The 13180-nt window shown below is 54.4% G+C and overlaps 1 protein-coding gene across 1 annotated transcript in view; it reads left to right on the top strand.

Moving 5' to 3' along the window:
* The window catches only part of TEP1 (telomerase associated protein 1), a 39185-nt gene that overhangs the window by 21162 nt on the left and 4843 nt on the right, over positions 1-13180 (top strand). The window contains exons 18-45 of the mRNA XM_036259594.1: positions 88-246; positions 902-1078; positions 1284-1404; positions 1983-2107; positions 2385-2498; positions 2582-2699; positions 2849-3043; positions 3169-3344; positions 3444-3600; positions 3709-3888; positions 4346-4438; positions 4728-4860; positions 5018-5168; positions 5433-5566; positions 5706-5794; positions 6063-6177; positions 7110-7350; positions 7551-7674; positions 8537-8661; positions 8785-8884; positions 9101-9256; positions 9384-9596; positions 9809-9962; positions 10055-10267; positions 10847-11007; positions 11258-11371; positions 12535-12642; positions 12982-13114. Of these exons, the coding sequence (XP_036115487.1) occupies positions 88-246; positions 902-1078; positions 1284-1404; positions 1983-2107; positions 2385-2498; positions 2582-2699; positions 2849-3043; positions 3169-3344; positions 3444-3600; positions 3709-3888; positions 4346-4438; positions 4728-4860; positions 5018-5168; positions 5433-5566; positions 5706-5794; positions 6063-6177; positions 7110-7350; positions 7551-7674; positions 8537-8661; positions 8785-8884; positions 9101-9256; positions 9384-9596; positions 9809-9962; positions 10055-10267; positions 10847-11007; positions 11258-11371; positions 12535-12642; positions 12982-13114 (4079 nt within the window). The remainder of the gene's footprint in view (positions 1-87; positions 247-901; positions 1079-1283; positions 1405-1982; positions 2108-2384; positions 2499-2581; positions 2700-2848; positions 3044-3168; positions 3345-3443; positions 3601-3708; positions 3889-4345; positions 4439-4727; positions 4861-5017; positions 5169-5432; positions 5567-5705; positions 5795-6062; positions 6178-7109; positions 7351-7550; positions 7675-8536; positions 8662-8784; positions 8885-9100; positions 9257-9383; positions 9597-9808; positions 9963-10054; positions 10268-10846; positions 11008-11257; positions 11372-12534; positions 12643-12981; positions 13115-13180) is intronic.

Genomic DNA, 13180 nt, shown 5'->3' on the forward strand with positions numbered 1-13180 from the left:
TATCTTTGTCCTTTGTTACCTTAGAAGACCTTACTGATTCTGACTGTGGTGTTCCGCCCTCATTTTGTGGGTCACCATTCATTTCAGGTTCATTGCAGAGCGTGGGGCCTCCCGTCTTCTAGAACATGTGGGCCAAATGGACAAAATATTCAAGATTCCACCTCCCCCAGGAAAGACAGAAGCCCTGTCTCTCCGGCCACTGGAAGAGAATACTCTAAGTCCTTTGTCTCCTATTTCCCAGCCTGGGTCAGTCTATATCTTTTTGCCTTTTTGAATTGGGAAGGGCTGCCTTCAAAACCTGAAGAGGCTCAGGTGACTGAAATTCTGGCTGTTGAGATGCTACTTGCTCTACTCCCTGATGTGGCTGCTTTCCCAGGCAGGGGTTGCTCTAACATGGAACTGACAGGTTGTGAGCATGCCCATTTCTCTACTGGTGAAAGGGACTCAGAATGTGGTCTGGGCAGCATACAGCCCCGGCTCAGGCAGAGGGCTTAGGAACTTGGTTTCTGGCTTTCTCATCCTGGCTTTGCCAAATAGTAGCTTGAATCTTGGGCTTGTTGCTTAATTTTTTAAGCTTCAGTTTCTTGACCAGTAAACCAGAGATAATGATTGTTCTTCCCTCACCGTGTTGTCATGAGCCTTCCCTGGGGAGATAGTAAGTGCATAATAATTATTATCTGACAAAGTAGAGGTGCATGAGAAATGGCAAGTGAGGTTTAATTTCCAGGGCTCTGAAGCTGGGGCTATGAGCAGCTTATTCTCTGGAGGCCTGCTGGGCACACCCCTGCTGTCTGTTGCACCTGGCTTGTGCTCTCTGCTGAAGGGTGATCATAGCTGTGTGTGGGGAATGGGGTTGTGGGGCTGGTCCCTAGATCGAGCCCAGCCCTCTGCTTACCCCCAGATGGCGCAGAATCCGGCTTTTCATTTCCTCCACTTTCCGGGACATGCACGGGGAGCGGGACCTGCTGCTGAGGTCTGTGCTACCAGCATTGCAGGCCCGAGCGGCCCCCCACCACATTAGCCTTCACGCCATTGACCTGCGCTGGGGTATCACTGAGGAGGAGACCCGCAGAAACAGGTGTGGAGACCGCAGAGAAGAGGGTCAGGGTGAAACAAGTGGGCAGGCTTGGGGCTACAAGGAGGCCCGAGGCTGAGAGCAGTGGATTGCTCCTTGAATTCCAGCAGGAGCAGCCTGCCTTCATGTGCTCAGTTGTGAGCCAGGGCCCCGGCTCCCCATTTGTGCCTGTGTTCTCTGATATGACACCCCATAACCATGCCTGCAGACAACTGGAAGTGTGCCTCGGGGAAGTGGAGAATTCACAGCTGTTCATGGGGATTCTGGGCTCCCGCTATGGCTATGTTCCCTCCACCTACAGTCTCCCTGACCATCCTCACTTCCTCTGGGTAAGGCAGACAAGGTTGGAGCAGGGTCTGGGGAGGAAGCAAAGGTTGGGGCTGGAGTGGGGAGAAACCTTGGTTTGTCAAGAACCCTGGGATTACGCATAGGCAGGTCCTTGAGACTTGAAGTGAAACACAGGCAGAAGGTCTATGAGTGGCCAAGTCCTGGATAAAGGAATTCCTTTGAGAAGTACCTCTGGGTTGACTATGGGATGCAAACCTAAGAGGGCAGGTTTGTTTAGGTTTTGCCGTCAGATAGATCTGGGTTCTGATCTCCCCTCAGTCATTGTGTGGCTTTGTGGGAAATACCATATCCTAATCTGGCCTAGGTTCCCCATTTACTAAAGAGAAACAGTGACATCCACATTGCAGTGTTACTATGAGAATAAGAAATCTATAAAAAATACTCAATATATTTTGGGCATTCAATAAACATTAGCTGTTAGTTATATTTTATTGGCTTTTGTCTGGAGGGAGGGAGGAACGTTCCTGAGGTGAAGGAGCTCTGGGGTCTTGGCAGGTCTCAAGGGAGCGTTTCGTGTGATGTTGAACTGGACCCGCCTGTTCTCTTCCCTCTCCCTCAGGCCCAGCAGTATCCTCCAGGTCGCTCTGTAACAGAGATGGAGGTGATGCAGTTCCTGAATCGGGGCCTCCGCCTGCAGCCCTCTGCCCAAGTGCTTATCTATTTCCGGGATCCCAGCTTCCTCAGGTGCTTTCTTTGGTCTCCAGGCCTTGGTCTTCACAGAAGGCCAGACAGGCTTGGTGGTCATGTCTTTTCTTCCCATAGGCAGTAGAGGAGGGGGAGTTAGAAGAGAGAGAACCAGGGCTCGGAGGGCTTGCCTTTGCAGCGCCAGATCAACCTTGGAGCTGAAGTCAGGAGAGCTCCACTGGAGACCTTTCAGGGACCCGCAGCCAGATCTGATGCATAGGGGTGGAGAGAGGCTGGGGTCTGAGTCCAGGAGCATTCTTGGGGTTTCTTTGGTCAGCTCTGTGCCAGATGCGTGGAAACCTGACTTTGCTGCTGAGTCTGAAGAGGCTGCACATCGGATCTCAGAACTGAAGAGCTACCTGAGCAAACATAACGGGGTTACCTGTCGCAGGTGAGCTGGGGGAGGTAGAGCCCCTGCCCAGTGAGATGTAGTGAGGGGCCTGCTCTAGCTGCCTGTGCTTGCTTTGCCTGTAGATACCCCTGTGAGTGGGGCGGTGTGGCAGCCGGCCGGCCCTATGTCGGGGGGCTGGAGGAGTTTGGGCAGTTGGTTCTGCAGGATGTATGGAGTATGATCCAGAAGATTTACCTACAGGTCAGCAGGAGCACTGGTGGCCAGGGGAGTGGATAGGGGCTAGGGTGGTCTGGATACTCCTGAGGGGAAGTAACTTTGTGGGAGCTCTGTGAGTTTTAGGCCTGGGTCCTGAGGAGCATGGAGATAGTCACTGCCCCGTGTACCCTCAGCCTGGGGCGCAGCTGGAGCAGCCAGTACCCATCCCAGATGATGACTTGGTCCAGGCCACCTTTCAGCAGCTGCAGAACCCACCGAGTTCTGCCCGACCTCGCCTTCTTCGGGACACGGTGCAGCAGCTGCTACTGCGTGGAGGGAGGCTGAGCCTGGTGACCGGGCAGTCAGGACAGGGCAAGACCGCTTTCCTGGTACAGTCTCAGAGGCCTGGGTAGGAGGGAGGGAGGGCCGTGTGGGCCAAGGAGGGCCAGAGCAGTGGGGCCAGGGAGCTTTTCATGTAAAATGTGACCATGTTTTGTGTTCCCTTCCTACACAGGCGTCCCTCGTGTCTGCCTTGCAGGTTCCTGATGGGGCCAAGGTGGCCCCCTTAGTCTTCTTCCACTTCTCAGGAGCCCGCCCTGACCAGGGTCTTGCCCTCACCCTGCTTAGACGCCTCTGTGCCTATCTGCACAGCCAACTGCAAGAGCCCAGTGCCCTCCCCAGTACCTATCGGTGTGTATCTTCCCCATTAGCCCTGCCTTGTTGATGCCGCATGACACCACCCCCGCATCTCCATCTCCGGCTGACCCTGGTTCTTCCCCTCCACATAAGGGGCCTGGTGTGGGAGCTGCAGCAGAGGCTCCTGCCCAAGTCTGCTCAGTCCCTGCAGTCTGGCCAGACCCTGGTGCTGATCGTCGATGGGGCTGACAGGTTGGTGGACCAGCATGGGCAGCTGATCTCAGACTGGATCCCAAAGACCCTTCCCCGGGTGAGTGTGAGAATGAGGGGGGATGGGATGCAGGAGGGAGGAAGAGGCCTATCCAACTTTGTTCTCCTCTTCCTTCTACCTCCATACCCTTTTGCCAAAACTTCACAGCGGGTGCACCTGGTGCTGAGTGTGTCTAGTGATGCGAACCTGGGGGAGACCCTTGAGCAGCGCCAAGGTGCCCATGTGGTGGCCTTGGGGCCTCTGGAGCCATCTGCCCGGGCCCAGCTGGTGAGAGAGGAGCTGGCTCTGTACGGGAAGCGGCTGGAGGAGACACCTTTTAACAACCAGGTTGGCTGAGGCCAGGGCTGGTGGGCGTGTGGGGGAATCTGGGAACTGTGAGGACCAGGGTGCTGAGGCAGCCAGCTGCCCCACACAGGCCAGCTGCTTCTTCGTGTTCTCAGGAACTCTGTGCCAGGGGAAGTTGTTAGTGAGAGAACTGATTTCCCCAGCGTTTGCCCTGGTGAATGGTCTCTCCGGGGTCCATCCGGGTGAAGGGAAGAGTGAAGCTGTGGTTATTGGGTGGGGTCGACAGGGAATTCCCAGAAAAGGGGCTGGCTGGGCAGAGCAGCGTAGGGAAGGGATGGCTGTGTCCCGAGGTGATGCTGTGGATCTTCCCACTGCTGGGGATTCCCAGAGGAGGAGCTCCCTTGCAGTGGGCTCTGTGCTGGACCAGAGAGCCGGGGGTGGAGGAGTGGCCGTGGGCAGGCTCTCTGGTCCTCACATTGAGTCCTCTGAGTCTCATCAGATGCGGCTGCTGCTGGTGAAGCGGGGGTCAGCCCTGCCCCTCTACCTGCGCTTGGTCACCGATCACCTGAGGCTCTTCACACTCTACGAGCAGGTTGGTTGAGGGTGTAAACCCCCAATCCTCATCCTCTAAGTCCTAATCACACCTCTTAGTCTCCATTCAGCTTTTTTCGTTCCCGTCCCTTGCCTTCTCGCACCCTCATCTGTTGCCCTCTTCGCTCACTCATTCCCCGTCCTCACGTCATCCCAACCCTGCTTTTCTCCCACCTGTTTTTCTTTCCTTTTCATCCCTTCCCATGGTTTCTCCTGCTGCCCCCTTCGCTCCCTACAACCAAAGCTCCCTCTCCCTTCACTCATGGAAGCCTGTCTCTTTCCTCTCCCAGGTGTCTGAGAGACTTCGGGCCCTGCCCGCCACTGTCCCCCTGCTGCTGCAGCACATCCTGGGCACCCTGGAGCAAGAGCATGGCCCTGATGTCCTTTCCCAAGCCTTGGCCACCCTTGGGGTCACACGTAGTGGTCAGTGCTTGGGGTGGTGTGGGAGGCTGAGGTCTTAGAGGTTGGATGACCTTGGTTCAGCTGGCGTCTTCGTGAGCAGTGCAAGGAGGGACTAGGTTTCCTGGGGATGGGTACACTGTGTGGTTGGGTGGGGGCCTCAGAGAGCTTGCGTTTTCAGGTCTCACTGTGGACCAGCTGCATGGAGTGCTGAGTGCATGGCAGGTTCTTCCCAGAGGGACCAAGACCTGGGAAGAAGCAGTGGCTGCTGGTAACAGTAGGGATCCCTTCCCCATGGGCCGGTTTGCCTACCTCGTCCAGAGTCTGCGCAGGTACAGGTGCCCCCAGCTGACTTCCTGTGTCTTCCCGTCTTTGAACCAGGGCCCTATGTGATCTTCTCTTCACCCAACCCTTCCTCTGCTTAGCCACTGACACCTGTCTCCCAGACCCTCTGGCCCTCTAGGCTCCAGACCCTGAATGGCTGCCACTTAACTTGCCGCTATTTGAGGTGGGAATGGGAGCCCACAGCTGTGCCAGGATCCTCACTGATGGGACTCCTCCCTCTCTTCTTCCTTCTCTCTCTCTCACGAGCACAGTTTGCTAGGGGAGGGCCCCCTGGAGCGGCCCGGTGCCCGGCTCTGCCTCCCTGACGGGCCCCTGAGGACTGTAGCTAAATGTCGATACGGGAAGAGGCTGGAGCTGGAGAGCACAGCACATGTCCTCATAGTAGGTAACTGTAGCCCAAGTCAGCCCAGGGCACTGAGTGTGGGCCTGAGCCCGAACATCAGCGGGCCTGCGGGATGTGGTCTTCGGAAAGGCTTCAGGGTTGAATCCATCTCAGTATCTGTTCCTCTGACCCATACTTCCAGCTCAGCTCTGGAAGACCTGTGACCCTGATGCCTCAGGCACCTTCCGAAGTTGCCCCCCTGAGGCTCTGGAAGACCTGCCTTACCACCTGGTCAGTCCCCACATCCCACAGGCACTTTCTCCAAGCACTTCTTTGACTGTTCTGAGACCCCTCTCTCCCTTGACCACCCGTTGCCACTGCTATTGCCCTTCTCAAACCCCCTCTGTTTTTCTCCTTTTGGTTTTCCTGTCCTCCTTTTTCAGGTCCTTTGTCCCAGCTCCTAGGTCTAGGTTCCAGCTGCACAGGCAGGTCTAAGACTAGATAGTCCCTCCTCACCAGCCTCTTCACATCCCTGACGAATCCACTCTGGCCCTCTCAGCTCCAGAGCGGGAACCGCAGCCTTCTGGCAAAGTTCCTCACCAGTCTCCATGTCCTGGCTGCACACCTGGAACTGGGCTTGATCTCTCGGCTTCTGGAAGCCCATGCCCTTTATGGTGAGATGAGTCACTGGGCGGCTTCGTCTTTGACAGGGGCTCCTGGGTGTGTTCACGGTGGGCCTGCTCAGAGGGAGGTGTGATGGAAAGAGCAGTCTAGTTTCCCTTCCAAGCTGGAAATGCCAAGAGGGCAAGCAAATGAGTCTCAAGAGACTTTTGCCTAGATCTCTTAGATTAGAGGTTCTCAAACTTTATTTACTGGGTATAAAATTACCTGGGAAACTTGTTCAGATTGAAGAACTCTGGGTCCACAGAATCTGGTTGACTAATTCTGGAGTGGGGTCCAGAGATTTGTACTTTTTTCCCCCTTTTCCAGTGATTTTTAGAGAGAGTGGAAGAGAGGTGGGGTGAGGGGGGCAGAGAAAGAGACATCGATATGAGAGAGACGCATTGATTAGTTGCCTCCTGGGATTGAACATGCAACCCAGGTACATGCCCTTGACTGGGAATTGAACCTGAAACCCTTTGGTCTGCAGGCCGATGCTCTAACCACTGAGCAATGCCGGCCAGGGCAAGAGATTTGTACTTTTATTTTTTTATTTTTATTTTTTTTATCCTCAGCCGAGGACATTTTTTTGTTTGTTTTTTGTTCAGATAGAGTGGGAGGGAGAGAGAGGAAGAGAGAAACATCAATGTGAAAGGGACACATCGAGTGGTTGCCACCCGCATGACCCAACCAGGGCTGGGGACAAACTGCAACCGAGGTATGTGCCCTTAGTGGAAACCGAACCCGGGTCTCTCTGGACCACAGGCCGATGCTCTAACTGCTGAGCCAAACCGGCCAGGGCGAGACTTGTACTTTTAACAGATGTTCCTGATGTGGGGCCAGAGGGCCACATTTTGAGACTTAACCATTTTAGATACACACATTGGTGCTGGGGTTCATGGGGTCCAGGCTGGCAACCTAGTGACCCTCTGCATCTCTTCCATAGCTTCCTCAGTCTCTGAAGAGGAACAAAAGCTTCCTGAGGCTGACATTGCTGTGTTTCACACCTTCCTGAAGCAGCAAGCTCCAGTCCTCAGTCAGTACCCCCTGCTCCTGCCTCAGCAGGCAGCCAACCAGCCTCTGGACTCGCCTCTTTGCCGCCAGGCCCCCCAGCTCTGCCAGCGATGGCACCTCCAGCACATGTTACGATGGCTTAATAAACCCCACACCATGAGGGGCCAGCAAAGGTAAGATACTTAATCCCAGGCCCTGGCAAGCCCACCAAAGAGTAAGCTGTAGCCCTTCCTGAAACTGAAGAATAAAGGAGAAATCAGACAGAGTCACCGTGGAGAGGGGAATTCAGGCATAGAAATGCAGAAATGAATTCCCATTTGCTTTCTTCTCTTCCATTCCTAATTTTCTCCCTTTCTTCTTGCTCTTTCTCTAGCTCCAGTCTGTCCCTGGCAGTTTCCTCGTCCCCCACAGCCGTGGCCTTCTCCCCCAGTGGGCAAAGAGCCGCTGTGGGCACTGCCAGTGGGACAGTTCACCTGTTGGACCTGAGAACCTGGCAGGTATGACCCTCAAGGTGGGGCATTTTTCCTTCAGAAAAGCCACACAGACTGCCCTAGACGGGCCAAGCCCACCTGCTGTCATTCTGTTTGATTCAGTAATTTTACTTCCTTGCCATCAGATCAAAAGGGCTTGGGCAGAAATCAGTCACACAGCAAATATTTGCCACATACCTTCCTTATAAGTGCTTGCCACTTACAAGCACTGCCAGGAACACAGGGCTTAGGGCATTGTCTTTGCCTGCCAAGTGGTCAGTTTTATTGAAAGACGAGACGAAGCGGGTAAAAAGGAACCCAAACATAGCCATGTCTCATAGATCAGAGCTGAGTAAATTGTAGAGTGACTGTAGGAATCAGGACAGAGAAGGGCAGGCCTTCAGGTGAGTGAGGAGGTGTTTTGGCAGAGACATGGGAGAAGAAGGTTTCCTGTAAATTGCTAGAGTGATTGCAGCAGAGGTACTTAAAGGCTGGAGAGGTGGATCTCATCTTTCTACCCGTATCATACCTCCCATATGTATGCATGCATGTAACCTCATTCCCTACGCAGACCCATCAAAGTCCTCTCTGATTTGGGGATATGTATGGGATTTGGAATGGGGGACAAGGTGTGACCCCACTTGGATCACAAGGCCCTACTTGGATCTTAGCTTGGCCTAGTGCTGGAGTGGGCCCAAAGCTTTGTACCTCTAACCGGTATTCCTGATGTGGGGCCAGAGAGCCACACTTGGAGACTGATGCAGAGAATGTAGAGAGCCAGGGGTTCCAGCCCTCTTGCTATGGCCTCTTTTTTGCTTGGGGCTTAGAGGGGCTGAACATGGCGGGGTCAAGGGAGTGTTCTGAGCACGCCTCCTGCTCGCCTTTACAGGAGGAGAAGTCCGTGGTGAGTGGCTGTGATGGGGTCTCCTCGTGTTCGTTCCTCTCGGACAATGCCCTCTTTCTTACTGCCTCTGATGGGCTCCTGGAGCTCTGGGACCTGCAGCATGGTTGTCGGTAAGGGGTCTCCCATGTTTCCGAGTGAGGGTCGTCCCTATCTGAGAAGCCCAGGGAGAGGAGAATGAGGGGAAGCCTGGAGCCAGAGAGCCCCGGGGGCCTGTCTCTGTATCTCTGGGATAGGGTGCTCCAGACCAAGGCTCACCAGTACCAAATCACCGGCTGCTGCTTGAGCCCAGACCGCCGGCTGCTGGCCACTGTGTGCCTAGGGGGATGCTTAAAGGTAATGACTGGGGTCTGTGAAAGTTAAAGTTGCCCTAAGCATCAAGTCAGCCTGGGAGGTTGTTTTGTTAGTATGGCAGAGGCTGCTAATTGCTTGGCTTGGGGGTGCCGTCCCTGCTGAGGATGGGGCCTGGACAAGGTGGTCCCTGGAGCTGTGGAACCGAGGGGCTCAGGCATCTGTCTCCAGCACTGATTCCTCTTGTTGTCTCTCCTCCAGCTGTGGGACACAGTCCACGGGCAGCTGGCCTTCCAGCACACCTCTCCCAGGCCTGTGAACTGTGTTGCTTTCCACCCAGAGGGGCAGGTGATAGCCATAGGCAGCTGGGCTGGCAGCTTCAGCTTCTTGACAGTGGATGGACTCGAAGTCACCAAGGTGAGAAGGTCCTGTGTAGCCCTGGGTGGGAGTGGAAGGTGGGGAATGCAGGATGCCCACATTTTGTATCACTTTGGGCTGTGTTGAGAGCAGGCCCTGACATTTCCATTTCTACTTCCCCGTGTAGGAACTGGGAGCTCCTGGAGCCTCTGTCTGTACCTTGGCCTTCAATGTGCCTGGGCGGGTTGTGGCCGTGGGCCGGCTGGATAGGATGGTGGAGCTGTGGGCTTGGCAGGAGGGGGCACGGCTGGCTGCCTTCCCTGCCCACCATGGCTTTGTGGCTACTGCCCTCTTCCTGCGTGCTGGGCGCCAGTTATTGACGGCTGGAGAGGATGGCAAGGTCAGGTGACAGGGAGCTGGTACCTGGGTGAGGGTGGGCCTCTGTTGAGGGGACTGTGGAGATAACTGGGCTGGGGTGAGCTTCAGGAAGAAGGGTGCGGGTGTGCGTACAGGCAGCTCTTGGGAGAAGTGTCTGGAAGGAGGACTTGAACAGGGTGGCTATAACTCTGGGGTGGAAGTGAGGTAACTTTAAGCCCCTTTATTGGCCCTCAGGTTCAGGTGTGGTCCGGGTCTCTGGGTCGGCCCCGTGGGTGCCTAGGTTCCCTTTCTCTCTCTCCTGCCCTCTCCGTGGCTCTCAGCCCAGATGGTGATCGGGTGGCTGTTGGGTACCGAGCCGATGGCATCAGGATCTACAGAATAACTTCAGGTACAAAGAGAGAAAGGATGGGTTGTTTGAGGCTTTGGGAAGAGGCCACCTCCTTTGTAAGTGTCTTCCTCTTGTCTCCTGTCATTCTCCAGGCTCCCAGGGGGCCCAGTGTCAGGCACTAGATGTGGCAGTGTCCGCAGTGGCCTGGCTGAGCCCTACGGTGTTGGTGAGCGGTGCAGAGGATGGGTCCCTGCAGGGCTGGGCACTCCAGGAAAGCTCCCTTCAGTCCCTCTGGCTCCTGTCCAGACACCAGAAACCCGTGCTGGGCCTGGCCGTCTCCCAGGAACTCTTGGCATCTGCCTCAGGTACTGCTGGGCTGTGGGTAGGGTTGTGAATCATCGAAAATTCACACACATAAACATTTTCTTTAGAACTTTAAAAGTTCTTTTAAATGCATTTATCTTGCACAATTATTCTAGACTGTTTCTTCTTGTTCTGTAAGTCTGATTCTGGGACCTCTTTGCAATTCCTATGATCCTTTGAGTTTCTGCCCAGTGGGAGACTTTGCTGTGTACAGGGATGGGCCTCTCTCAGGTGAGAAAGATATGGAGGTGAAAATGCAGAGTGGCCTCAGTCCTCTCTAGGAAGGAGGCTTGGTCCAAAGGACACTGGGCACTTGGGAAGGGAAGGGTCTGGGTGCGATAGGGAGTTAGAGAGACAGCTGCAGAGGCGGGCTGGGAGTGCCTGGCATCCTGTCCTGTGTACTCAAGTGATAACTGATCCTTGTCCAGGGCCTCTTCACAGCCTGTGACTTACTGCTTCCCTCCCTTGGAGCTGGGCCCTTAGACCTCGCCCTCAGCCCATGATTGCCTTTGTCTCTGGCCTTGGAGTCTGTCTCGCTTCCTCTCTCAGGGAATCTTCCTCTCTCTCTATTTCCAATGTAGAGGATTTCACAGTGAGGCTATGGCCAAAGCCATTGCTGACACTGCCACAAAAGGCAGAAGACCTTCCCTGTGGCACTGAACTCAGGGGACATATGGGCCCCGTAAACTGCTGCAGCTTCAGCACTGATGGATGCAGACTGGCCACCGGGGGCCGGGATCGGGTGAGCTGCAGAAGGATGCAACCCTGGGCCTTCCTTCCGCTGGGTCCCCAGCCCCTCTGCCTCCTAGATTCCTGAACAGCCCAATTCCTGTTGCTTCCTCTGGCTTTTTGCTTTGCCAAACCTATGCTACATCTGCCCACCGTCCCTTCCTTGATACTCCCCTTCCTTGAAACTTCTTTCCTGTAAAGACCCTGGTGTTCCTCCCTCCCTCCCATGGACCTAACTCCTGCGTCTTTTGGGACCTATCCAGAGTCTCCTCTGCTGGGATGTGAGGACACCCACAGCCCCTGTTCTGATTTGCTCCTTCTCTGCCTGCCACCGTGACTGGGTCACTGGCTGTGCCTGGACCAAAGACAGCCTACTGGTGAGTGAAGAGTAGGAGTTGTGCAGAGCTCAGCTGGGTTCCTGGGGGAGGCCACACTCCCTACTGATTCTTTCCTGACACCCCTTATAATAGTAATAGCTAACATTTATTGAGCAGTGAGTATGTGCCAGGCACTGGTCTAAGCTCTTTGCATATATTGTCTCATTTAATATTTACAACGCCCTGTAAAGTAGCTACTGCTATCTTTTCTGTTTCAAAGACAAGGACATTGAGCTCAGATAGATTGAAGAACATTTCCAAGGCCATGTAGGTGATAAAGCTGAGCCAGTAAACTTTCTGATAAGAAAGCTAATGCTCTTGACAGGAGCACAGAACTGTCTCCCAAGGGCTGGGGATGCCCCATCCCTGCAGGAAAGGGTACTCCCATTATTTCTTTGTTCTAAGGCAAAAATGAGTCTCATGTTATGCCCTCAAGGTTGGTGAGGCCTAGTTTTCCACTGGATCGTCCCCACTTGTTCTCAAAAAGAGAGGTGAGAAAGGAGCGAGAGTTAGTTGAATAGACTTGTCATAGTTTGTCCTTCCCCTGCCTTCTAGGCAGCAGATCTTTCCTTGGCACTGCAGACTTACCAACTTTGTCTGGGTTTGTTGACTGACATTATATTAAGAACAAGGACAATAGCTACTGCCAGTACTCACTGCATACCGGCAGCTGTGCTAAATCCTTTATCCATAGATGCATCAGCCCCGCAGCAGCCACGTCAGACAGGTGCACTGTCATTTTCCTGGTTGAATAGAAACCTAAGGCTCAGAGAGATGGACTTGCCCCAGGTCACAAAGTAATGCATGGTGGAGTGAGGATTTGAACCTGGGCCAGCCATGCTGGCAGTCACAAAGCATACTGCCCTGCATTATAAGCATATAAAAATGCTGGTGGGCCCCGGACGGTGTAGCTCACTGGTTGAGCGTCGACCCATGCACCAGGAAGCTGCCAGTTTGGTTCCTGGTCGGGGCACATGCCCAGGTTGTGGCACATGCTCAGGTTGTGTGCCCAATCCCCAGTGGGGGGCATGCAGGAGGCAGCCAGTCAATGTCTTCTCTCATCAATATTTCTATCTCTCTCTCTAAAAATAAAGAAAAAATATTTTTAAAAAAATGCTGGAGGAGTGCTGATAATGCCACTCCTCTGACCTCTGACTCTGCAGATCTCCTGCTCCACTGATGGCTCTGTGGGGCTGTGGGACCCAGGGCTGGGACAGCAGCTTGATCAGTTCCTGGGTCATCAGAGTGCCGTGAGCGCCGTGGTGGCCGTGGTGAGAAGGCGACACAGAGTTCGCCGGGGGTCTCTGGGAAGGCTAGGGTGCTTTGGGAGACTGGACGCACTGGGTATCTAATCCCAAAGGCAAAGAGGTGAACTGCTTGGGTCTGGATTAGAGTAGGTTTAGGGTGTTGAGGCTGAGGGTTGGTGTGAAGGGAAAACACAGCATCTTAGATTTATGAACTCATGGGAGGATTGCAACCCCGAGCCCCCGGCATTGTGTCCCCAGTTCTCCTTACTCTTTAACATCTTCTGAGCCCCTGATGCTTAGCCCACAGCGCTGTGGTGGGAGTTGTGCTTCTCATGTCTTGCTTTGTGTGACTGCTCTGGGCAGGAGGAGCACGTGGTGTCTGTGGGTCGGGATGGAACCTTGAAAGTGTGGGACCTTCAGGGTGTGGAGCTGACCAGCATCCCTGCTCACTCAGGGCCCATCAGCCATTGTGCAGCTGTCCTGGAGCCCCGTGCAGGTGATGAGACATCAGCCCCCTTCCCCGCTACCTCTTTCCTTCTCGCCGCTTCTCTTCTTCTCACTC

The sequence above is a fragment of the Molossus molossus genome, unplaced genomic scaffold (assembly GCF_014108415.1).
Source record: "Molossus molossus isolate mMolMol1 unplaced genomic scaffold, mMolMol1.p scaffold_m16_p_1, whole genome shotgun sequence".
In the NCBI taxonomy this organism is placed as follows: domain Eukaryota; kingdom Metazoa; phylum Chordata; class Mammalia; order Chiroptera; family Molossidae; genus Molossus; species Molossus molossus.